Source organism: Oncorhynchus clarkii, unplaced genomic scaffold, assembly GCF_045791955.1.
Source record: "Oncorhynchus clarkii lewisi isolate Uvic-CL-2024 unplaced genomic scaffold, UVic_Ocla_1.0 unplaced_contig_9426_pilon_pilon, whole genome shotgun sequence".
Classification (NCBI taxonomy): Eukaryota; Metazoa; Chordata; class Actinopteri; order Salmoniformes; family Salmonidae; genus Oncorhynchus; species Oncorhynchus clarkii.
In genome coordinates this window covers 91,249-116,695 of record NW_027258133.1, presented here as the reverse complement: position 1 = coordinate 116,695, position 25,447 = coordinate 91,249, and the positions used below count along the sequence as shown (strand labels likewise).

At 44.7% G+C, this 25,447-nt stretch overlaps 2 protein-coding genes across 3 annotated transcripts; one reads left to right on the top strand and one right to left on the bottom strand.

Annotated features, from left to right (window-relative positions):
* Positions 1–3,029: 3,029 nt before the first annotated feature.
* On the bottom strand, positions 3,030–6,549 carry LOC139395772 (TBC1 domain family member 31-like). The gene is made up of 9 exons (XM_071143133.1): positions 6,075–6,549; positions 5,703–5,849; positions 5,495–5,610; positions 5,103–5,281; positions 4,772–4,923; positions 4,330–4,489; positions 3,883–4,083; positions 3,560–3,721; positions 3,030–3,113 (listed from the first exon to the last, which is right to left on the bottom strand). Exons 1-9 carry the CDS (start codon positions 6,146–6,148, stop codon positions 3,030–3,032), a joined length of 1,275 nt encoding a protein of 424 aa, XP_070999234.1. The 5' UTR covers positions 6,149–6,549.
* Positions 6,550–8,907: 2,358 nt separating this feature from the next.
* LOC139395771 (derlin-1-like) lies at positions 8,908–25,276 on the top strand. Of its 2 annotated transcripts, XM_071143131.1 has the most exons (7): positions 8,908–9,279; positions 11,069–11,180; positions 13,377–13,441; positions 15,351–15,377; positions 23,408–23,556; positions 23,666–23,776; positions 24,032–25,276. In XM_071143131.1, the coding sequence occupies exons 1-7, from the start codon at positions 9,127–9,129 to the stop codon at positions 24,189–24,191; spliced, it is 777 nt and encodes a 258-aa protein (XP_070999232.1). In that variant the 5' UTR covers positions 8,908–9,126; the 3' UTR covers positions 24,192–25,276. The 2 variants fall into 2 exon arrangements, with proteins under 2 accessions (XP_070999232.1, XP_070999233.1); XM_071143132.1 differs by lacking the exons at positions 8,908–9,279; positions 11,069–11,180 and adding an exon at positions 11,270–11,288 and having other exon boundaries at positions 24,032–24,434.
* The last annotated feature ends 171 nt before the right edge of the window (positions 25,277–25,447 follow it).

Sequence of the window (25,447 nt, the reverse complement as noted above, 5' to 3'; positions counted from 1 at the left end):
GTAGTGTTTAAAGGAGCACAGTTTACTGTAGTGTCTAAAGGAGCACTGTTTACTGTGGTGTCTAAAGGAGCACCGTTTACTGTCGTGTCGAAAGGAGCACTGTTTACTGTAGTGTCTAAAGGAGCACCGTTTACTGTAGTGTTTAAAGGAGCACCGTTTACTGTAGTGTCTAACGGAGCACCGTTTACTGTAGTGTCTAAAGGAGCACCGTTTACTGTAGTGTCTAAAGGAGCACCGTTTACTGTCGTGTCGAAAGAAGCACCGTTTACTGTAGTGTCTAAAGGAGCACCGTTTACTGTAGTGTCTAAAGGAGCACAGTTTACTGTCTAAAGGAGCACCGTTTACTGTAGTGTCTAAAGGAGCACCGTTTACTGTGGTGTCGAAATGAGCACCGTTTACTGTAGTGTTTAAAGGAGCACCGTTTAATGTAGTGTCTAAAGGAGCACCGTTTACTGTAGTGTCTAAAGGAGCACCGTTTACTGTGGTGTCGAAATGAGCACCGTTTACTGTAGTGTCTAAAGGAGCACCGTTTACTGTAGTGTGTAAAGGAACACCGTTTACTGTAGTGTCTAAGGAGCACCGTTTACTGTCTAAAGGAGCACCGTTTACTGTCTAAAGGAGCACCGTTTACTGTAGTGTCTAAAGGAGCACCGTTTACTGTAGTGTCTAAAGGAGCACCGTTTACTGTGGTGTCTAAAGGAGCACCGTTTACTGTAGTGTCTAAAGGAGCACCGTTTACTGTCGTGTCTAAAGGAGCATCGTTTACTGTCGTGTCTAAAGGAGCACCGTTTACTGTCGTGTCTAAAGGAGCACCGTTTACTGTCGTGTCTAAAGGAGCACCGTTTACTGTAGTGTCTAAAGGAGCACCGTTTACTGTAGTGTCTAAAGGAGCACCGTTTACTGTAGTGTCTAAAGGAGCACTGTTTACTGTAGTGTCTAAAGGAGCACCGTTTACTGTAGTGTCTAAAGGAGCACCGTTTACTGTAGTGTCTAAAGGAGCACCGTTTACTGTAGTGTCTAAAGGAGCACCGTTTACTGTAGTGTCTAAAGGAGCACCGTTTACTGTAGTGTTTAAAGGAGCACCGTTTACTGTGGTGTCTAAAGGAGCACCGTTTACTGTAGTGTCTAAAGGAGCACCGTTTACTGTAGTGTCTAAAGGAGCACCGTTTACTGTAGTGTTTAAAGGAGCACAGTTTACTGTAGTGTCTAAAGGAGCACCGTTTACTGTGGTGTCTAAAGGAGCACCGTTTACTGTCGTGTCGAAAGGAGCACCGTTTACTGTAGTGTCTAAAGGAGCACCGTTTACTGTAGTGTTTAAAGGAGCACCGTTTACTGTAGTGTCTAACGGAGCACCGTTTACTGTAGTGTCGAAAGGAGCACCGTTTACTGTAGTGTCTAAAGGAGCACCGTTTACTGTCGTGTCGAAAGAAGCACCGTTTACTGTAGTGTCTAAAGGAGCACCGTTTACTGTAGTGTCTAAAGGAGCACAGTTTACTGTCTAAAGGAGCACCGTTTACTGTAGTGTCTAAAGGAGCACCGTTTACTGTGGTGTCGAAATGAGCACCGTTTACTGTAGTGTTTAAAGGAGCACCGTTTAATGTAGTGTCTAAAGGAGCACCGTTTACTGTAGTGTCTAAAGGAGCACCGTTTACTGTGGTGTCGAAATGAGCACCGTTTACTGTAGTGTCTAAAGGAGCACCGTTTACTGTAGTGTGTAAAGGAACACCGTTTACTGTAGTGTCTAAGGAGCACCGTTTACTGTCTAAAGGAGCACCGTTTACTGTCTAAAGGAGCACCGTTTACTGTAGTGTCTAAAGGAGCACCGTTTACTGTAGTGTCTAAAGGAGCACCGTTTACTGTGGTGTCTAAAGGAGCACCGTTTACTGTAGTGTCTAAAGGAGCACCGTTTACTGTCGTGTCTAAAGGAGCATCGTTTACTGTCGTGTCTAAAGGAGCACCGTTTACTGTCGTGTCTAAAGGAGCACTGTTTACTGTAGTGTCTAAAGGAGCACCGTTTACTGTAGTGTCTAAAGGAGCACCGTTTACTGTAGTGTCTAAAGGAGCACCGTTTACTGTAGTGTCTAAAGGAGCACCGTTTACTGTAGTGTCTAAAGGAGCACCGTTTACTGTATTGTCTAAAGGAGCACCGTTTACTGTAGTGTCTAAAGGAGCACCGTTTACTGTAGTGTCTAAAGGAGCACCGTTTACTGTAGTGTCTAAAGGAGCACTGTTTACTGTAGTGTCTAAAGGAGCACTGTTTACTGTAGTGTCTAAAGGAGCACCGTTTACTGTAGTGTGTAAAGGAACACCGTTTACTGTAGTGTCTAAGGAGCACCGTTTACTGTCTAAAGGAGCACCGTTTACTGTCTAAAGGAGCACCGTTTACTGTCGTGTCTAAAGGAGCACCGTTTGCTGTCGTGTCTAAAGGAGCACCGTTTACTGTAGTGTCTAAAGGAGCACCGTTTACTGTAGTGTCTAAAGGAGCACCGTTTACTGTAGTGTCTAAAGGAGCACCGTTTACTGTAGTGTCTAAAGGAGCACCGTTTACTGTAGTGTCTAAAGGAGCACCGTTTACTGTAGTGTCTAAAGGAGCACCGTTTACTGTAGTGTCTAAAGGAGCACTGTTTACTGTAGTGTCTAAAGGAGCACTGTTTACTGTAGTGTCTAAAGGAGCACCGTTTACTGTAGTGTGTAAAGGAACACCGTTTACTGTAGTGTCTAAGGAGCACCGTTTACTGTCTAAAGGAGCACCGTTTACTGTCTAAAGGAGCACCGTTTACTGTAGTGTCTAAAGGAGCACCGTTTGCTGTCGTGTCTAAAGGAGCACCGTTTACTGTAGTGTCTAAAGGAGCACCGTTTACTGTAGTGTCTAAAGGAGCACCGTTTACTGTAGTGTCTAAAGGAGCACCGTTTACTGTAGTGTCTAAAGGAGCACTGTTTACTGTAGTGTCTAAAGGAGCACATTTGTATGTTGCTGCCCCTCGTTAAAACTGTGACACCTTGGCACCTGATTCCTGATTTGTAGTTAGTTACCTGTATTTAGCTGGATATTCTCCAAATGCCTTCAGTAACGTCACAAGTCTCTTCTTGTTTAGACCGTCAGGCAGTTCATTCTGAAAAAGAAAAGCCACAAATCAGAATGCCTCACTTGATTCAAAAGAACATCATTCAAAATGTGGGATGAGGAAAACCAATGGTAAAATCATCAGACAGCTTGGCTCCAGACCAGAGAAGTAAATAAGGTCATGCTATTATACGGTCACTATGAGATTATACCACAAGTATCTATGCTTCTGTCTGCCATGTGTTTCTGCATGCTCTACAGGTGTAGGCTCTTAATTTGAGGTAGTTTGCTACAGAGGGAAAATAATCCTGGAGCAACAGGAAATGTGAATTATAATATTGATTATAATTAATGGACATTTTTTTGTAGGGGTCAAAATCAGAAATTTTCAAGGGGAAATTACAAACTTCAGAAGCCTTTTAAAACCTTGAATACAAGTTTTCATTTCCTGTTGTGCAACAAAAGAGTGATCCAATGAATATCCTACATCTGTACCTCTTTATCGTCTGTCATGGGGACAGCTGGAGGCCTCAGGACTTTGGTCTTGACCCGTCGACCAGAGTTTTTGGCCGGCCGCTGGACCCCTTCTGACTTCACCTTCATTGTCAGAGCGGAACACTCTCCACCAGACACCACTTTGACCAGGGACGGAGGAGGCTAGGAGAGGATGACGAGTGGCTCAGGGGAAGGCAGAAACATGACTGATGTGTGCTAATGTAAAAACTACACAGATGAAACGAAGCTGCCTGGGTCATTTAGTCAAATTCAAGGACACGTGTCAGATGAACGGCCTTTCTAATCACTCTGATGATTGCTACCTTGTTGTAGTCCTGGGTCAGACACTGAACACTGTAGATGTTTAGGCTGCCGTTGTCCATTATCGTGACAATATGGCGTCCGTTGGGACTGACGGTGGCTGAGGTGATGGCGTCATCATGGGATCCGATGTTGAAGAGCAGCTTGCAGGTCTGGATGTTGATGAAACGCATCACACCATCCTGACTCAGCACCCCAAGAGTCTGAAGAACAAAAACTAACTGTTTTCTCATTTTCCAACCATCGAGACAAATAAAACATGTTCTCCAAAATACCTCAGTATCAGATAGCATTGGCTGTACATTGGCTGTACATTGGCTGTGCATTGGCTGTGCATTGGCTGTACATTGGCTGCTTTTTTTGGCAAGGGTTCACTTGAAAAAGAGATGTAAAACTCAACGTGACTTCCTTGGTTAAAGGATGAATGAATAGAATGAATGAATACATACCTGGCTGGCCCCACCATCGAAGCTGTCTGGTAGGAACTCCAGCTGTCTGACAGAGCGGACCTCGGGAGGCATCTGGACCACTCTAAGCAGCTGCCTGGTGTCCAGACACCACAGATGGAGAAGGTTGGATCTGCCCCCTGCAGCCAGAATCTTCCCATCACTGTCAAGAGAACACAGATGGTTTTAGGAGGACATCACTGGTACTGAACATCTGCTTTGTTGTTCAGGGCTTATCTGTAATAGTCATAGCCCCACAGACAGACACACTTTTGTATATTAGACTTCCACTTCCACTCAACCGTTAAAAAACACACACACACACACACACACACACACACACACACACACACACACACACACACACACACACACACACACACACACACACACACACACACACACACACACACACACACACACACACACACACACACACACACACCGTGTGACAGCAAATGCCTTGTAGTGTATCCTGGGTCCCTCATCAGGAACAGGCAGCTGGTATTTGCAGAACAACGTGTCACTCTCCCAGGCAAAGATGGAGTCATCGTTGAAACAGCTGAGGATGGTGTTCCCCAGAGGAAGAAAGAACACCTAGAAAAAAATAACACACACAGTTCAAATGAATTGTCACAAATTCAGATAAATTGTTTAGAGTTCTACAAAATGTAAAATATAAAAAGGCACTGTGTGAATTTTGCCATTATGTATTCATTGTACTGTCAAATCTGAAAAATGAAATGATTCAGTTCTGTAAATGTGAATGATCTAACCCTCTGTATGCCGACAGATTGGCGGACATTGAGTTTCCTCTTCCTCTGGAAGGTGTCCAGGTCCCAGAGCTGAGCCGTGTCAGCTGATGTACTGATGGCGTAGCGGCCAGAGCCATGGACCGACACGGAGGATACCGCCCCCTCGTGACCCCGCATCCAGCTCACCAGCTGCTTCGTATCTGACGGAATCAAACAATCAATCAGATTTTGGTTCCAATTGGCAAACACACAGCAAAAACTCCATTATCTGATGGAATCATTGGTCTTTCAACATACTGGAAGTTTGGGTATACAGGCCAATACACCACAGAAGATGACTTTACCCTCCTCAATCAGCTAATCAGTTCCTAACCTTTTGGGAAACAATTAAGCAGCAATGTAAGGAGTCATACCTTTGTCAAAGCACTTGATGGAGTAGTCTGCAAGAGCAACCAAGAATTCCGTTGTTCTGCGCAAGTTGAAGGCCAAGGCAGTGCATGCTTGACCGGTTTTCTGAACAAGTCTAAACCTGGAGAGAGACAGAACAGTTATGAGCACGGCCTGCACCAGTAAGAGTATTGCAATGCCATATTGTGGTGTTGACAGTGTGACATACTGCACCTGTTTCTGGTGATGTCTAAGACATAAATATTCCCATGGTGATCTCCAGCCAGGAAAGAGTCCCCTGTAGTGTCGAAGGTGACATGAAGGAAGCGGACTGTTTTGGACTGGTAGGCAGCTGCACTGCGAATCACTGTGACCATGACACTGTTAAAGCAAAAACTGTTATTATGGTCTACATACAAGATGCACGTCTAGCTGTCAGACAAGAATGCAAAGCACAGCTTCTATTCAAGATATGCAGAAACAGACAATAACGTTCCCCTCTCGTTTACGATCAACAACACTCAACAGCCAGGCTTCACTAATCACAAGGTGATGGAGACTCAACAAGTGAGTTATGAGCTAACGTTATCCTTTGAAACGACCTACCCAGTATTACTTGGTGTTGGTTTTCGATGCCATACTTTTCCCTCCTCCTTGTTTCCAATGTCGGTCGTTTGCATTTTTTTTTCATGAGCAGAATTGGGGATATGATACGTTTGGATCTAGCTAGCTAGCGAGTTAGCAGTGGTAACTAATTCACTGTTGATTAGCTAGCCTGAATACCAGCCTATCCTCTGGCGGTCTGTACAGCGCGAAATTTGAAATAACACGTTATTGCTGGTCTCCAATCGCAAGAAGAGCATTCACACGCATATTATCGAGCAATCAATATCGCGCAAAATGATTTATTGAGAACAAAACTCAAATGAAAGCCATAATTATAAATCTGTCTTCAGTTAGAAAGTTGTCAGCGGTTATCTTGTCGCTTCTTGAATGACGTCCCGAATGGGATGTAAACAGCAGCAGGAATTGTGGTTACTGGAGTTCTCTATGATCAAATAGGTTAAATTGGAGGATTGGAGGTTTGAAACCCTCTGTGTAGATGTACCACAGTTACAAACGAATACATGTGATTGTTCTATAGTCATTACTGCTAATTATATAAGGGGGTGCATAACATAGCCATAGACCATGGAGGTGGACAAGGACCAATGCCGTGCCAAGTTTTGGTTTAGAAAAAAAGTATGATAGGTGGACACTTTCCCAAGGTGATCACAATACAATACAATATCAAATGTATCTAGCTAGCTACAGTATTTGACACCTGTCTTATTTTCCTGCACTCTTAGCAACGCGGTTCTAATTATATACACTAGCGTTGCTTTCAATTGTATTTGGACAAAATATCTTAAAGGATCATATTATTAAACAGACTTTCCAAACGTGGGTCTGTTGTAGACCCACTTCCTCTCTGCTGACCTCGTGTCAAAATAAAGGTCCTGCACTTGCACCATATGTGGAGAAAAAAATGAATAACTTGTGGGGGACTTTTATTTTGACATTAAGTAAGCAGAGAGGAAGTGGGTCTACAACATACCCACGTTTGGTAAGTGTGTTTAATAATAGGATCCTTTAGATATTTTGTCTCAAATTCCCCAGCCATAATGACCAACCGTCCTGCCCAACGCACAGTAGGTTCAAATGCAATTGTATTTAACTTCTGGCTCACCAACGGAAAGTTTTTGTGCAACCCATTACAATTGAAAGCAATGCTACTGTATGTAAATACTACACCCGTGTTGATAAAAGCACCTACCTTAACCCCTACTTTAACTACACAAACAAAAATATCAATGCAACATGTAAAGTGTTGGGCCCAAGTTTCACGAGCTGAAATAAATGATCCACAAAATGTTCCATATGCACAAAAAGCTTATTTCTCTCAAATGTTGTGCATAAATTATTTTACATCCCTGTTAGTGAGCATTTATTCTTTGCCAATGTAATCCATCCACTTAACAGCTGTGGTGGAGACAATAAAAGGCCACTCTAAAATGTGCAGTTTTGCCCCACAAATCAATGCCACAATTGGCATGCTGACTGCAGGAATGTCCATCAGAGCTGTTGCCCGAGAATTTAATGTTCATTTCTCTACAATAAGCCGCCGCCAACGTTTTAGAGAATTTGGCAGTACGTCCAACCGGCCACACAACCGCAGACCACGTGTAAACACGCCAGCCCAAGACCTCTATATTCGTCTTCTTCACCTACGGGATCGTCTGAGACCAGCCACTCGGACAGCTGATGAAACTGTGGGTTTGCACAACCAAAGAATTTCTGCATAAACTGTCAGAAATCGTCTCAGGGAAGCTCATCTGTGTGATCATCGTCCTCACCAGGGTCTTGTCCAGTGGAGGCTGCTGAGGGGAGAATGGCTCATAATAATGGCTGGAACGGAGCAAATAGAATGGGAACCATGTGTTTGATGTATTTGATACCATTCCACCTATTCCGCTCCAGCCATTACCACGAGCCCGTTCACCACAATTAAGGTGCCACCAACTTCCTGTGGTCTTGACCTGACTGCAGTCAGTGGGCAAATGCTTATCTTCGATGGATGAATCCCGGTTTCAACTGTACTGGGCAGATGGCAGAGAGCGTGTATGACGTCATGTGGGCAAGCAGTTTGCCGATGTCAACGTTGTGAACAGAGTGCCCCATGGTGGGGTTATGGTATGGTCAGGCATAAGCTACGGACAACAAACACAATTGCATTTTATCAATGGCAATTTGAATGAACAGAGATGCCATAACGAGATCCTGAGGCCCATTATCGTGCCATTCATCCGCCGCCATCACCTCATGTTTCAGCATGATAATGCATGGCCCCATGTCACAAGGATCTGTACACCATTCCTGGAAGATGAAAATGTCCCAGTTTTTCCATGGCCTGCATACTCACCAGACATGTCAACCATTGAGCATGTGTGGGATGCGCTGGATCGACGTGTACAACAGTGTGTTCCAGTTCACGCCAATATCCAGCAATTTCGCACAGCCATTGAAGAGGAGTGGGAAAACATTCCACAGGCCACAAGCAACAGCCTTGCCAACTATGCAAAGGGAATGTGTCACGCTGCATGAGGCAAATGGTGGTGTCATCAGATACTGATCGGTTTTCTGATCCACGCCCCTACCTTTTTTTTAAAGGTATCTTTGACCAACAGATGCATATCTGTATTTCCAGTCATGTGAAATCCATAGATTAGGGCCTAATGAATGTATTTAAATTGACTGATTTCCGTATATGAACTGTAACTCAGTGCAATCTTAGAAATTGTTGCATGTTGTGTTTATATTTCTTCAATGGGGTAACATCAGAGTTGTGACGTCCCACGGATCCCGGATAGCAAGGACTGCTGTGCAAATTTGACAGGAAGTGAGCAGTTCAAGAGCTAGTCGCGAGAAGATTGAGGTATAATAAGAAGCCACGTCATGAAAACTTGACTGAGGAACCAAACCTTCGTGAATAATTGTTGTCATCGAAAGGGAATTATAACACAAGGGGTATCGTCAGTCGCCACAGGACTTTGGGACTGTTCGTTTGCCTTTAGGCAATTCGTTGACTGTGGTCGTTTTGCCAAGATCGTATGGAAAGATGTCAGATATCGGGGACTGGTTCAAAACAATCCCGTTCATCACCCGGTACTGGTTTGCTGGGTCGATTGCGGTTCCCTTGATAGGTAAACTGGGACTAATCAGTCCCATGTACCTCGTCTTATGGCCAGAGAACTTCTTTCACAAATTTCAGGTAAGTTATGGGCAGTGGGGTTGTTTATGTGTGCTACAACTTGCTGTGTTGCTATGATAGCCTAGCATCAAGGCTAGCAGGCCTTGGATTGTACGAGGGGTGTGAATTCAGTCCAATCACAAAACGAACAGGTTGGACTTCCGGGATGCATGAAGACGCTAGTTCAGTGATAGGATAGCAGCATTTTCAATAGCAATTATGTACAAATTAACTACATGATTATTTAGAAAGGTTTGGTGAATATCTCACATATATTTGATATTCCTGGATTTGTTATAGGTTTGGTTGAGTGAGGTTTGACCAAAAATAATGTCAATGCAATTCCAACAGGTGGTGCTATCACATCCACCTTTGGACAGCCTCATCATAACTGGCACCTCCCACATTACGTACAGTAGTCGTCATGACTCTCAAGCAAGGGTTTCATCATAGTCTTCTGACCGGTGGCGTCACAACGTGACACTCGACCCTTCTTTTGTTACTGGACCCCCACCTCTATGAAGTGGGTTCACACACACACACAGAGTGGTGTAAAGTTTTCAAGTAAAAATACTTGAAAGTACCATAATTATTACATTTTTTAGGTATCTGAACTTTACTTCACTATTTATATTTTTTACAACTTTTAGTTTTACTTCACTACATTCCTAAAGAAAATAATGTACTTTTTACTCCATACATTTTCCCTGACACCCAAAAGTACTTGTTATATTTTCAAATGCTTAGCAGGACAGGAAAGTGGGCCAATTCACTCACTTATCAAGAGATCATCCCTACTGCCTCTGATCTGGCGGACTCACTAAACACACATGCTTAGTTTGTAAGCGATGTCTGCGTGTTGTAGTGTGCCTTGGGCTATCCTTAAAAACATATAAAAAAAATATTCAAAACATCTTGTTTTCTTTAATATAAGATATTTTAATTTATTAATACTTTTACTTTTGATACTTAATTATATTTAAAACCAAATACTTTTACTCAGGTATTTTTTGGGGTGACTTACTTGAGTCATTTTCTATTAAGGTATCTTTTTTATTTTTTACTCAAGTATGATAATTGGGTTATTTCCCACCACGAACACATACAGTACAGGACAGTGGACAGTATCGGTTCTCAGCCCTGACAGCTCAGCTGACTACTGGTTGTTATCTTGTGAAGGCAGAGTAGGTTTCCATTGGCGAGGCCACAGCTGGCACACCTGTGCTGGGCAGTCTGGGCTGTTGTTCCATTGGGGTTTTTGTGTAAACCAGTGCAGTGCCCCAACCCGGTCAGATGGCCCAGGGTGTATGTTTTAGGGTTCTCACGAACCCAGTATTGCAATACTTGGAAGTATCGTGGCCACAAAACATGAAGCAGACTTCATTTGTTGAGAAAAAAAAACATTCTAAAGTTTTAAACACACAGCCTTCTGTTGTCAACAGTTACATTAGTCTTTTTCTCCCAACTAGGCTTATATCATAGACCGTTACATACAGGCAGGCTTTAAAGAACCATAGAGTTTAGTCTGCTTTGGGTTTTCCTGGTATCACAATATGTGTATGGTATCCTGAATACCCTCGTGTGTTTACATCAACCAGTGAATGTGACAGTTGAGTTCACATTTTGTCACTGTGATCTGGTGCCCCATTACATCACATGAGAATAAAGTGTTTAGCTGTGGAGGGCCTGCCAAGCTCCCCCCCACACCAGTTACTGCCCCCCCCCCCCCACACACACACACTACCAGTTACTGCCCTGACCTACCTAAATGCTAACCGACTCTATGATATCTCTCTTTCTCTCTCTACAGGTATGGAGACCAATCACCTCCACCCTATACTTCCCTGTGGGCCCTGGAACAGGCTTCCTCTACCTAGTCAATCTTTATTTCCTCTACCAGTACTCTACCAGGCTGGAGACAGGTGGGTTCACATAGTACTCTACCAGGCTGGAGACAGGTGGGTTCACATAGTACTCTACCAGGCTGGAGACAGGTGGGTTCACACAGTACTCTACCAGGCTGGAGACAGGTGGGTTCACACAGTACTCTACCGCGCTGGAGACAGGTGGGTTCACACCAGGTCACAGAGGCTGGAGACAGGTGGGTTCATGCCAGGTCACAGAAGGTGGGTTCACAACAGGTCACAGGTGGGTTCACGCCAGGTCACAGAGGCTGGAGAAAGGTGGGTTCATGCCAGGTCACAGAAGGTGGGTTCACAACAGGTCACAGGCTAGCTAGGCTGACAGTCTGCCAGCTCTCATTTGCAGTTAGGTCTGAGGGTAAATAATACACGTTGAGCCTGTCCTGTGGAAGAGGCCCTGCCATCAGGCACCATAATACACATTGAGCCTGTCCTGTGGAAGAGGCCCTGCCATCAGGCACCATAATACACGTTGAGCCTGTCCTGTGGAAGAGGCCTGTCCTGTGGAAGAGGCCTGTCCTGTGGAAGAGGCCTGTCCTGTGGAAGAGGCCTGTCCTGTGGAAGAGGCCCCTCCATCAGGCACCAAACTATGAGCAGCCCAATAGGCATCACTTTTTTTATATAGACAAGCATGTTGTATGTTTATGGGCTAGATGGAGGTGAAAGGTACGAGAGAGCAGGCTTAAAGAGCAGTGGGCTGGACTGGAACCCATGCTGACAGCGGTACATGGTAGATGAGCTCCAGAGGAAGCAGTGGGCTGGACTGGAACCCATGCTGACAGCGGTACATGGTAGATGTGCTCCAGAGGAAGCAGTGGGCTGGACTGGAACCCATGCTGACAGCGGTACATGGTAGATGTGCTCCAGAGGAAGCAGTGGGCTGGACTGGAACCCATGCTCACAGCAGTACATGGTAGATGTGCTCCAGAGGAAGCAGTGGGCTGGACTGGAACCCATGCTGACAGCGGTACATGGTAGATGTGCTCCAGAGGAAGCAGTGTGCTGGACTGGAACCCATGCTGACAGCGGTACATGGTAGATGTGCTCCAGAGGAAGCAGTGGGCTGGACTGGAACCCATGCTGACAGCAGTACATGGTAGATGAGCTCCAGAGGAAGCAGTGGGCTGGACTGGAACCCATGCTGACAGCAGTACATGGTAGATGTGCTCCAGAGGAGGCAGTGGGCTGGACTGAAACCCATGCTGACAGTGGTACATGGTAGATGTGCTCCAGAGGAAGCAGTGGGCTGGACTGGAACCCATGCTGACAGCGGTACATGGTAGATGTGCTCCAGAGGAAGCAGTGGGCTGGACTGGAACCCATGCTGACAGCGGTACATGGTAGATGCGCTCCAGAGGAAGCGGGTTAGACAGCTAGACCATCCCAGGCCTCACCGATCACTTCTTATCGTTAGTCAGGCTCCATTATACATCTGATCTGTTACACAACACTACGACGGTAGGAGGTAGCAGACCATGTCGTTCACTACTCACAGAGATTTTTTTTTTTTAAATCTTGTGATCATGGTGGGGTTAGGCAATTAGAATATTATTAAAGAATTGTGGTGTAAGGTCTGTATGTACAGTATTTAAATAAAAATGTGATGACACCTATTGCCTGCCGCTCAAATAAATCTCTCTCAATTTCATTTCAAAGGGGATTTATTGGCATGGGAAACATGTTTACGTTGCCACAGCACGTGAAATAAACAAACAAGTGTTTCTCTCATATCTCCTCTCTATCCTCTCTCCCCCCCTGTCCTCTCCCTCTCATATCTCCTCTCTCTCCCTCTCTCATATCCTCTCTCTCCCTCTCTCATATCTCCTCTCTCCCCCTCTGTCCTCTCCCTCTCATATCTCCTCTCTCTCCCTCTCATATCTCCTCTCTCTCCCTCTCATATCTCCTCTCTCCCTCTCTATCCTCTCTCCCTCTATCCTCTCCCTCTCATATCTCCTCTCACTCCCCCTCTATCCTCTCCCTCTATCTCCTCTCACTCCCCCTCTATCCTCTCTCCCTCTCATATCTCCTCTCTCTCCCTCTCATATCTCCTCTCACTCCCCCTCTGTCCTCTCTCCCTCTCATATCTCCTCTCTCTCCCTCTCATATCTCCTCTCTCTCCCTCTCATATCTCCTCTCTCTCCCTCTCCCTCTTATATCTCCTCTCTCTATCTCTTCTCTCTTATACATCTCTTCCAGGGGCGTTTGATGGGCGTCCGGCTGACTTTGTGTTCATGCTGCTCTTCAACTGGCTCTGCATCGTTGTATCCTTTACCTGCTTATCAATATGATCTGTTATGCAGCTGACAACATTATCAGTCCTAGTAAATCAATTAACCTTATCATCTCTGTCTGAAAACCTCTTCATACATTTAACTCATCGTCTCTGTCTGAAAACCTCTTCATACATTTAACTCATCGTCTCTGTCTGAAAACCTCTTCATACATTTAACTCATCGTCTCTGTCTGAAAACCTCTTCATACATTTAACTCATCGTCTCTGTCTGAAAACCTCTTCATACATTTAACTCATCGTCTCTGTCTGAAAACCTCTTCATACATTTAACTCATCGTCTCTGTCCTAAAACCTCTTCATACATTTAACTTATCGTCTCTGTCCTAAAACCTCTTCATACATTACCTTATCGTCTCTGTCCTAAAACCTCTTCATACATTTAACTCATCGTCTCTGTCTGAAAACCTCTTCATACATTTAACTCATCGTCTCTGTCTGAACCTCTTCATACATTTAACTCATCGTCTCTGTCTGAAAACCTCTTCATACATGTAACTTATCGTCTCTGTCCTAAAACCTCTTCATACATTTAACTCATCGTCTCTGTCTGAAAACCTCTTCATACATTTAACTCATCGTCTCTGTCCTAAAACCTCTTCATACATTTAACTCATCGTCTCTGTCTGAACCTCTTCATACATGTAACTTATCGTCTCTGTCCTAAAACCTCTTCATACATTTAACTCATCGTCTCTGTCTGAAAACCTCTTCATACATGTAACTCATCGTCTCTGTCCTAAAACCTCTTCATACATTTAACTCATCGTCTCTGTCTGAAAACCTCTTCATACATTTAACTCATCGTCTCTGTCCTAAAACCTCTTCATACATTTAACTCATCGTCTCTGTCTGAAAACCTCTTCATACATGTAACTCATCGTCTCTGTCCTAAAACCTCTTCATACATTTAACTCATCGTCTCTGTCCTAAAACCTCTTCATACATTTAACTCATCGTCTCTGTCCTAAAACCTCTTCATACATGTAACTCATCGTCTCTGTCTGAAAACCTTCAAAACAGAAACTTTTCAGGAATTGGAACATACCATTTATTTTGAATAAATGTTTTGTGTCCTTGAGTCATGAAATGTTCAGAGAACATTGAGGGGAGTTCATTTAAAGCGGTAATATAAAAAAATATATATTTGCACAATTGGATTTACAAGGTTTTCATCAGACAGCGACGTTATGCTGTTTTGTCCATTGTTAAAGGTAGGCTAATAGTTTTTCATGTTTTTTGCCATGATTTCCCATTGTTTTTGCCTCTCCTGAGTCCAGGCCTTGTTATAGTATGTATTATTAGAGCCGCCCCCTGCCTGTTAAGCTGCCAAGCAACAGTTCAGCCCCTTTCCAGTGGCCTAGCTATAATCTGTTTCTCTGGACAGCCAAACCAGTCTCTGTTTCTCTGGACAGCCAAACCAGTCTCTGTTTCTCTGGACAGCCAAACCTCCTGCCTGCTAGTGGCCTAGCTACAGTCTGTACAGCCATGTGGTTAAAGCAGGTCATATGGATGGACAACACTACTCACGTGAAAGATCTGGTTGAAATACAGCCTCTGTCTTTCTGCCCATGCTGCCTCAGTTACTGTGTTGTGGTTCCAGAACCTCAGTACAGCTGGAATGGATCATTAAGCTCCTCTATGCTTCATGACAGAACAGACACAATAGTTCTGTTGTCAAGTCATCTGTTCCACTGCTTTTCCTTTTGGGTAACTAGAAGGGAAATGAAGGCCGGGGTAACTAGAAGGGAAATGAAATTCAGGGGAAATGAAGGTCAGGGGAAATGAAGGTCAGGGTATGTGGCCTGTTTATATACAACTAGACGAAGGGAGTTTGATTCAACATGTGAATGCAGGTTTCCTTGACATTGCTTGTGTAGATAACCGGCTTAATGATGGACATGCAGGTAGGTTCCTTATATTCTCTCTCTGTCCTTTAGAAGAATTAAGACCTGTTGCCTTTTTCATTTACCAAGACACATAGTCAAACCCTGCATTAATTAAAGGCTGTCAGCCCATCCCTACTGCACCTGTCAAGGATAGGCAAGGTTTTATTAGCTATATATATATATATATATATGTGTCTGTGTGTGTATGGAAAATCCACTCAAACTATCTTTTGGTATTATTTTCCATTAGTCCATTGATACAGTCCCAATATGTTTTGCATGTCAGCAATCACATGTTCAAGATAATGGACTTTCTAGAAGCAAAGTGTCACTGGCCACAGCATCATGTCAAGATAATGGACTTTCTAGAAGCAAAGTGTCACTGGCCACAGCATCATGTCAAGATAATGGACTTTCTAGAAGCAAAGTGTCACTGGCCACAGCATCATGTCAAGATAATGGACTTTCTAGAAGCAAAGTGTCACTGGCCACAGCATCATGTCAAGATAATGGACTTTCTAGAAGCAAAGTGTCACTGGCCACAGCATCATGTCAAGATAATGGACTTTCTAGAAGCAAAGTGTCACTGGCCACAGCATCATGTCAAGATAATGGACTTTCTAGAAGCAAAGTGTCACTGGCCACAGCATCATGATGATGCAAAACAACTTGACTGCTGACACGCAAAACACATTGGGACTGAATCAACAGAGGACTATTGGACCAATACCAACACATACTGTAGTTTGAGTGGTTTGTCCCTTTAATCTGTAGAACATCATGTAAACTAGGTTCATTAAGAAGGTCAGATGATCAGACTGGTCCAGTTTATCACGATGGGGAGTTACGGTCGGATGATCAGACTGGTCCAGTTTATCACGATGGGGAGTTACGGTCGGATGATCAGACTGGTCCAGTTTATCACGATGGGGAGTTACGGTCGGATGATCAGACTGGTCCAGTTTATCACGATGGGGAGTTACGGTCGGATGATCAGACTGGTCCAGTTTATCACGATGGGAAGTTACGGTCGGATGATCAGACTGGTCCAGTTTATCACGATGGGGAGTTACGGTCGGATGATCAGACTGGTCCAGTTTATCACGATGGGGAGTTACGGTCGGATGATCAGACTGGTCCAGTTTATCACGATGGGGAGTTACGGTCGGATGATCAGACTGGTCCAGTTTATCACGATGGGGAGTTACGGTCGGATGATCAGACTGGTCCAGTTTATCACGATGGGGAGTTACGGTCGGATGATCAGACTGGTCCAGTTTATCACGATGGGGAGTTACGGTCGGATGATCAGACTGGTCCAGTTTATCACGATGGGGAGTTACGGTCGGATGATCAGACTGGTCCAGTTTATCACGATGGGGAGTTACGGTCGGATGATCAGACTGGTCCAGTTTATCACGATGGGGAGTTACGGTTGGATGATCAGACTGGTCTAGTCTGCTGTATCTTGTTTCACAGAGCCAATCGGGCTGTGTCACCCGATTCCCTTTATTGTGCAGTCTGGTCAAAAGTAGTGCACTAAATAGGGAATAGGGTGCCATTTGGGACACTACCTCAGACAGCTCTAAGTCATCAGTCTCTGACAGCTAAGAGGCTAGTCGTCCCGCCTCAGTGCTACTGACCATAAATCTACCAGAGGTCATCACAACCACTGTCATCTAGTGTAAACAAACTGGACACTTCCGTGGTCACCATGACAATAAAAACTATGACATCTACAGCTTCAGTGCTGCTGTGTCGCTGCAGCCTCTTGGCCAGTTGGTTTGTAAAAGAGGATGTATCTATAACCTACATTATTAGATAAAGCTAATCGAATGAGGTTTTGGTCCCCTCTTCTTATGAAATGACTGATTTGAGAACTACTATTACCTCTACCTACATATACATATTACCTCGACTAACCAGTGCCCCCGCACATTGACTCTGTACCGGTACCCCCTGTATATAGCCTCCACATTGATTCTGTACCGGTACCCCCTGTATATAGCCTCCACATTGACTCTGTACCGGTACCCCCTGTATATAGCCTCCACATTGACTCTGTACCGGTACCCCCTGTATATAGCCTCCACATTGACTCTGTACCGGTACCCCCTGTATATAGCCCCCACACATCGACTCTGTACCGGTACCCCCTGTATATAGCCCCCACACATCGACTCTGTACCGGTACCCCCTGTATATAGTCTCCACATTGACTCTGTACCGTAACACCCTGTATATAGCCTCCACATTGACTCTGTACCGGTACCCCCTGTATATAGCCTCCACATCGACTCTGTACCGGTACCCCCTGTATATAGCCTCCACATCGACTCTGTACCGGTACCCCCTGTATATAGCCTCCACATTGACTCTGTACCGGTACCCCCTGTATATAGCCTCCACATCGACTCTGTACCGGTACCCCCTGTATATAGCCTCCACATAGACTCTGTACTGGTACCCCCTGTATATAGCCTCCACATTGACTCTGTACTGGTACCCCCTGTATATAGCCTCCACATTGACTCTGTACCGGTACCCCCTGTATATAGCCTCCACATCTACCCTGTACCGTAACACCCTGTATATAGCCCACATTGACTCTGTACCGTAACACCCTGTATATAGCCTCCACATTGACTCTGTACCGGTACCCTCAGTATATAGCCTCCACATTGACTCTGTACCGTAACACACTGTATATAGCCTCCACATTGCCTCTGTACCGTAACACACTGTATATAGCCTCCACATTGACTCTGTACCGTAACACCCTGTATATAGCCTCCACATTGACTCTGTACCGGTACCCCCCTGTATATCGCCTCCACATTGACTCTGTACCGGTACCCCCTGTATATAGCCTCCACATTGACTCTGTACCGGTACCCCCTGTATATAGCCTCCACCTTGACTCTGTACCGTAATACCCTGTATATAGCCTCCACATTGACGCTGTACCGGTACCCCCTGTATATAGCCTCCACATTGACTCTGTACCGTAACACCCTGTATATAGCCTCCACATTGACTCTGTACCGGTACCCTCAGTATATAGCCTCCACATTGACTCTGTACCGTAACACACTGTATATAGCCTCCACATTGCCTCTGTACCGTAACACACTGTATATAGCCTCCACATTGACTCTGTACCGTAACACCCTGTATATAGCCTCCACATTGACTCTGTACCGGTACCCCCCTGTATATCGCCTCCACATTGACTCTGTACCGGTACCCCCTGTATATAGCCTCCACATTGACTCTGTACCGGTACCCCCTGTATATAGCCTCCACATTGACTCTGTACCGGTACCCCCTGTATATAGCCTCCACCTTGACTCTGTACCGTAATACCCTGTATATAGCCTCCACATTGACTCTGTACCGGTACCCCCTGTATATAGCCTCCACCTTGACTCTGTACCGTAACACCCTGTATATAGCCTCCACATTGACTCTGTACCGGTACCCCCTGTATATAGCCTCCACATTGACTCTGTACCGTAACACCATGTATATAGCCTCCACCTTGACTCTGTACCGTAATACCCTGTATATAGCCTCCACATTGACTCTGTACCGGTACCCCTGTATATAGCCTCCACATTGACTCTGTACCGGTACCCCCTGTATATAGCCTCCACATTGACTCTGTACCGGTACCCCCTGTATATAGCCTCCAAATTGACTCTGTACCGTAACACCATGTATATAGCCTCCACATTGACTCTGTACTGGTACCCCCTGTATATAGCCTCCACATTGACTCTGTACCGGTACCCCCTGTATATAGTCTCCACATTGACTCTGTACCGGTACCCCCTGTATATAGTCTCCACATTGACTCTGTACCGGTACCCCCTGTATATAGCCTCCACATTGACTCTGTACTGGTACCCCCTGTATATAGTCTCCACATTGACTCTGTACCGGTACCCCCTGTATATAGCCTCCACATTGACTCTGTACTGTAACACCCTGTATATAGCCTCCACATTGACTCTGTACTGGTACCCCCTGTATATAGCCTCCACATTGACTCTGTACCGTAACACCCTGTATATAGCCTCCACATTGACTCTGTACCGTAACACCCTGTATATAGCCTCCACATTGACTTTGTACCGTAACACCCTGTATATAGCCTCCACATTGACTCTGTACCGTAACACCCTGTATATAGCCTCCACATTGACTCAGTACCGTAACACCCTGTATATAGCCTCCACATTGACTCTGTACCGGTACCCCTGTATATAGCCTCCACATTGACTCTGTACCGTAACACCCTGTATATAGCCTCCACATTGACTCTGTACCGGTACCCCCTGTATATAGCCTCCACATTGACTCTGTACCGGTACCCCCTGTATATAGCCTCCACCTTGACTCTGTACCGTAATACCCTGTATATAGCCTCCACATTGACTCTGTACCGGTACCCCCTGTATATAGCCTCCACCTTGACTCTGTACCGTAACACCCTGTATATAGCCTCCACATTGACTCTGTACCGGTACCCCCTGTATATAGCCTCCACATTGACTCTGTACCGTAACACCATGTATATAGCCTCCACCTTGACTCTGTACCGTAATACCCTGTATATAGCCTCCACATTGACTCTGTACCGGTACCCCTGTATATAGCCTCCACATTGACTCTGTACCGGTACCCCCTGTATATAGCCTCCACATTGACTCCGTACCGGTATCCCCTGTATATAGCCTCCACATTGACTCTGTACCGGTACCCCCTGTATATAGCCTCCACATTGACTCTGTACCGTAACACCATGTATATAGCCCCCACACATAGACTCTGTACCGGTACCCCCTGTATATAGCCTCCACATTGACTCTGTACCGGTACCCCCTGTATATAGTCTCCACATTGACTCTGTACCGGTACCCCCTGTATATAGCCTCCAAATTGACTCTGTACCGTAACACCATGTATATAGCCTCCACATTGACTCTGTACTGGTACCCCCTGTATATAGCCTCCACATTGACTCTGTACCGGTACCCCCTGTATATAGTCTCCACATTGACTCTGTACCGGTACCCCCTGTATATAGCCTCCACATTGACTCTGTACTGGTACCCCCTGTATATAGTCTCCACATTGACTCTGTACCGGTACCCCCTGTATATAGCCTCCACATTGACTCTGTACTGTAACACCCTGTATATAGCCTCCACATTGACTCTGTACTGGTACCCCCTGTATATAGCCTCCACATTGACTCTGTACCGTAACACCCTGTATATAGCCTCCACATTGACTCTGTACCGTAACACCCTGTATATAGCCTCCACATTGACTTTGTACCGTAACACCCTGTATATAGCCTCCACATTGACTCTGTACCGGTACCCCCCTGTATATAGCCTCCACATTGACTCTGTACCGTAACACCCTGTATATAGCCTCCACATTGACTCTGTACCGTAACACCCTGTATATAGCCTCCACATTGACTCTGTACCGTAACACCCTGTATATAGCCTCCACATTGACTTTGTACCGTAACACCCTGTATATAGCCTCCACATTGACTCTGTACCGGTACCCCCTGTATATAGCCTCCACATTGACTCTGTACCGGTACCCCTGTATATAGCCTCCACATTGACTCTGTACCGGTACCCCCTGTATATAGCCTCCACATTGACTCCGTACCGGTATCCCCTGTATATAGCCTCCACATTGACTCTGTACCGGTACCCCCTGTATATAGCCTCCACATTGACTCTGTACCGTAACACCATGTATATAGCCCCCACACATAGACTCTGTACCGGTACCCCCTGTATATAGCCTCCACATTGACTCTGTACCGGTACCCCCTGTATATAGTCTCCACATTGACTCTGTACCGGTACCTCCTGTATATAGCCTCCAAATTGACTCTGTACCGTAACACCATGTATATAGCCTCCACATTGACTCTGTACTGGTACCCCCTGTATATAGCCTCCACATTGACTCTGTACCGGTACCCCCTGTATATAGTCTCCACATTGACTCTGTACCGGTACCCCCTGTATATAGCCTCCACATTGACTCTGTACTGGTACCCCCTGTATATAGTCTCCACATTGACTCTGTACCGGTACCCCCTGTATATAGCCTCCACATTGACTCTGTACTGTAACACCCTGTATATAGCCTCCACATTGACTCTGTACTGGTACCCCCTGTATATAGCCTCCACATTGACTCTGTACCGTAACACCCTGTATATAGCCTCCACATTGACTCTGTACCGTAACACCCTGTATATAGCCTCCACATTGACTTTGTACCGTAACACCCTGTATATAGCCTCCACATTGACTCTGTACCGTAACACCCTGTATATAGCCTCCACATTGACTCTGTACCGTAACACCCTGTATATAGCCTCCACATTGACTCAGTACCGTAACACCCTGTATATAGCCTCCACATTGACTCTGTACCGTAACACCCTGTATATAGCCTCCACATTGTTATTTTACTGCTGCTCTTTAATTATGTTACTTTTATCTATTTTTTTTAACTGCATTGTTGGTTAAGGGGCTTGTAAGTTAGCATTTCACTGTAAGGTCTACCTACACCTGTTGTATTCAGCATTTCACTGTAAGGTCTACTACACCTGTTGTATTCAGCATTTCACTATAAGGTCTACTACACCTGTTGTATTCAGCATTTCACTGTAAGGTCTACCTACACCTGTTGTATTCAGCATTTCACTGTAAGGTCTACTACACCTGTTGTATTCAGCATTTCACTGTAAGGTCTACTACACCTGTTGTATTCAGCATTTCACTGTAAGGTCTACTACACCTGTTGTATTCAGCATTTCACTGTAAGGTCTACTGCACCTGTTGTATTCAGCATTTCACTGTAAGGTCTACTACACCTGTTGTATTCAGCATTTCACTGTAAGGTCTACTACACCTGTTGTATTCAGCATTTCACTGTAAGGTCTACTACACCTGTTGTATTCAGCATTTCACTGTAAGGTCTACTACACCTGTTGTATTCAGCATTTCACTGTAAGGTCTACTACACCTGTTGTATTCAGCATTTCACTGTAAGGTCTACTACACCTGTTGTATTCAGCATTTCACTGTAAGGTCTACTACACCTGTTGTATTCAGCATTTCACTGTAAGGTCTACTACACCTGTTGTATTCAGCATTTCACTGTAAGGTCTACTACACCTGTTGTATTCAGCATTTCACTGTAAGGTCTACTACACCTGTTGTATTCAGCATTTCACTGTAAGGTCTACTACACCTGTTGTATTCAGCATTTCACTGTAAGGTCTACTACACCTGTTGTATTCAGCATTTCACTGTAAGGTCTACTACACCTGTTGTATTCAGCATTTCACTGTAAGGTCTACTACACCTGTTGTATTCAGCATTTCACTGTAAGGTCTACTACACCTGTTGTATTCAGCATTTCACTGTAAGGTCTACTACACCTGTTGTATTCAGCATTTCACTGTAAGGTCTACTACACCTGTTGTATTCAGCATTTCACTGTAAGGTCTACTACACCTGTTGTATTCAGCATTTCACTGTAAGGTCTACTACACCTGTTGTATTCAGCATTTCACTGTAAGGTCTACTACACCTGTTGTATTCAGCATTTCACTGTAAGGTCTACTACACCTGTTGTATTCAGCATTTCACTGTAAGGTCTACTACACCTGTTGTATTCAGCATTTCACTGTAAGGTCTACTACACCTGTTGTATTCAGCATTTCACTGTAAGGTCTACTACACCTGTTGTATTCAGCATTTCACTGTAAGGTCTACTACACCTGTTGTATTCAGCATTTCACTGTAAGGTCTACTACACCTGTTGTATTCAGCATTTCACTGTAAGGTCTACTACACCTGTTGTATTCAGCATTTCACTGTAAGGTCTACTACACCTGTTGTATTCAGCATTTCACTGTAAGGTCTACTACACACAGAGCATGTGACAAATACATTTAGACTTTTAAAATATGCAAATGATGTTGTGTTTTCCAGCTCCTGATGATCCCGTTGATAATGTCCGTCCTCTACGTGTGGGCTCAGCTGAACAGAGAAACCATAGTCTCCTTCTGGTTTGGGACACGCTTCAAAGCATGTTATCTACCCTGGGTCATCCTTGGATTCAACTACATTATTGGGGGCTCGTAAGTAGTTCCATTATTTAATCAACATGTTATAACTACAATTTACATGTAACAGAAATGTCTAAGCCATTAGTAAAATCCTAAATGTCTTGGTTGTTCTCATCTCCAGTGTTGTCAATGAACTGATTGGGAACCTGGTGGGCCATCTCTACTTCTTCCTGATGTTTAAATACCCCATGGACCTGGGAGGCAGGTCCTTCCTGTCAACACCTGACTTCCTGTGAGTTCCTCTGCTTCTCTGCCTGTCTAGTGTCCCAGTCATGTTGCTTTAATCCTGAAGCAACATGACAGGTAGAAATGTCATGAATAGAGGTGACACGATTCCTTATACTACAGAGATGTGTAATGCATGTCTGTTCTACACAAATATATTTCTATGTGAACATTCCTGCTGAACATAGCCCTGTTGTCCTCATTCTACATTTCAGAGATGCATGTCTGTTTTAATACAGTGTGCTTTCTTCTGTCTCTACAGGTACCGCTTCCTGCCCAACAGACGAGGGGGCGTGTCTGGGTTTGGAGCGCCACCCAGCAGGAGACCTGCAGCTCCTGAGGCCGGTGGTGGTGGTGGTGGTGGAGGAGGTATGGGAGGACGTCATGCCTGGGGAGCCGGCTTCCGTCTAGGGGACGACTGAGGAGATTGTCCTACCGAGTAGCAGGACAAAGACTCTTGTCTCCACTCCTCAAGACTACCGCCGATGCCCAAATTATACAGAAGAAAGCAGATTGTTTTTGTATCCAACTCCCCTTCCTTTGAACTGTTCAGAAAAGAGATGTCTCAGCTGTGGATATGATCAGCATGTTATTCTTTCAGTGCTCTATTTTACACAAGATGCCATATCTGATTACACTGTAATTACAGGGCTCCTCCTAACCAGTGTGTTGCCGCAGCCAGCCTTTTTAGAGCGTGGGTTTGGCCATTTAGAAAAGCATTGTTCTGGGAGAGAACAGCCGAAGCACTAAGGACTGAATTCTCTTTGCTCCTTAAATAGAACACGGGGCAACAGCAACACTCACGCTGGCTGTGTAGATAGAGGCTCATATATAATAACGCAAAACAATATTTCTTGTTCACCCCCCCCCGGGTCTACGCGGTTGTATGATCACACCTCCACACTGAATGTTTGTCTGTTGTCTGTTTTGAATGGGAGAGTAGGGTCGAAGTTGTGGGGGATTGAAAAATGTAATCTTCAACATAGTATAATGATACAACAATGCAGTTTGTATTTTGAGATGAAAGCCTACAGTTCGTGCTCCGACTGTCCCAGTAGATGCTTTGGATCCATATCAAACTGCAGTGTCATGGTTCTGTTTCTTCTCCTTTGATTTAGCTCTGCAACATGGCAATTAAATGAAACCGCAAGATTTGATGAATACCCCCAGTTGGTGTGAAATGGGTATCAACTGTTTTCACCATGAGTGATTTGCTTGTTGCCAACTTGATTTTCATTCAGAAGATGAACCAGGCTAAATAGCAGCACTCTTGTCTTGAGGATGAATATTTAGTTATTCACCAGGGTCAATTCAAGTTAACTGAAATTACAATTTGATTTTACAATGGAATTGACCCCGACACACATGTACAGTGACCCTTGACCTTATACCAGAGGATGTCTTTCAGTTGAGTATCTTATGATTGTGTTTTTTCTGTCTGGGTCTGCTTCTCTAACTTTTGTACAATGCCATTTTGTACTTGAGTAAACAGAACGTAACAACTTCAGTTTTTGTTGCATAAAAAAAAAATCTTTGAACATTGTTGTGAAGTAAATCAAATCCTGTGCATGTCTCTGGACCGAAACATTGTTAAAGGACACAGAGGAAGGGGGAAAATGCAGAATAAGGCAGTCCATATACACTGAGAACACAACACCGTGACAGACTGACCAGGTGA

Excerpts from the sequence above, each read along its gene's own strand:
- LOC139395772 (XM_071143133.1), bottom strand. The coding sequence starts at position 6,148 with ATGCAAACGACCGACATTGGAAACAAGGAGGAGGGAAAAGTATGGCAT. Across the intron at positions 5,611-5,702 it reads TTAGACATCACCAGAAACAG|GTTTAGACTTGTTCAGAAAA; the intron begins GTGCAGTATGTC and ends GTCTCTCTCCAG. Across the intron at positions 4,084-4,329 it reads TCGATGGTGGGGCCAGCCAG|ACTCTTGGGGTGCTGAGTCA; the intron begins GTATGTATTCAT and ends TTTGTTCTTCAG.
- LOC139395771 (XM_071143131.1), top strand. The coding sequence starts at position 9,127 with ATGTCAGATATCGGGGACTGGTTCAAAACAATCCCGTTCATCACCCGG. Across the intron at positions 9,280-11,068 it reads ACTTCTTTCACAAATTTCAG|GTATGGAGACCAATCACCTC; the intron begins GTAAGTTATGGG and ends CTCTCTCTACAG. Across the intron at positions 23,557-23,665 it reads AACTACATTATTGGGGGCTC|TGTTGTCAATGAACTGATTG; the intron begins GTAAGTAGTTCC and ends TCTCATCTCCAG.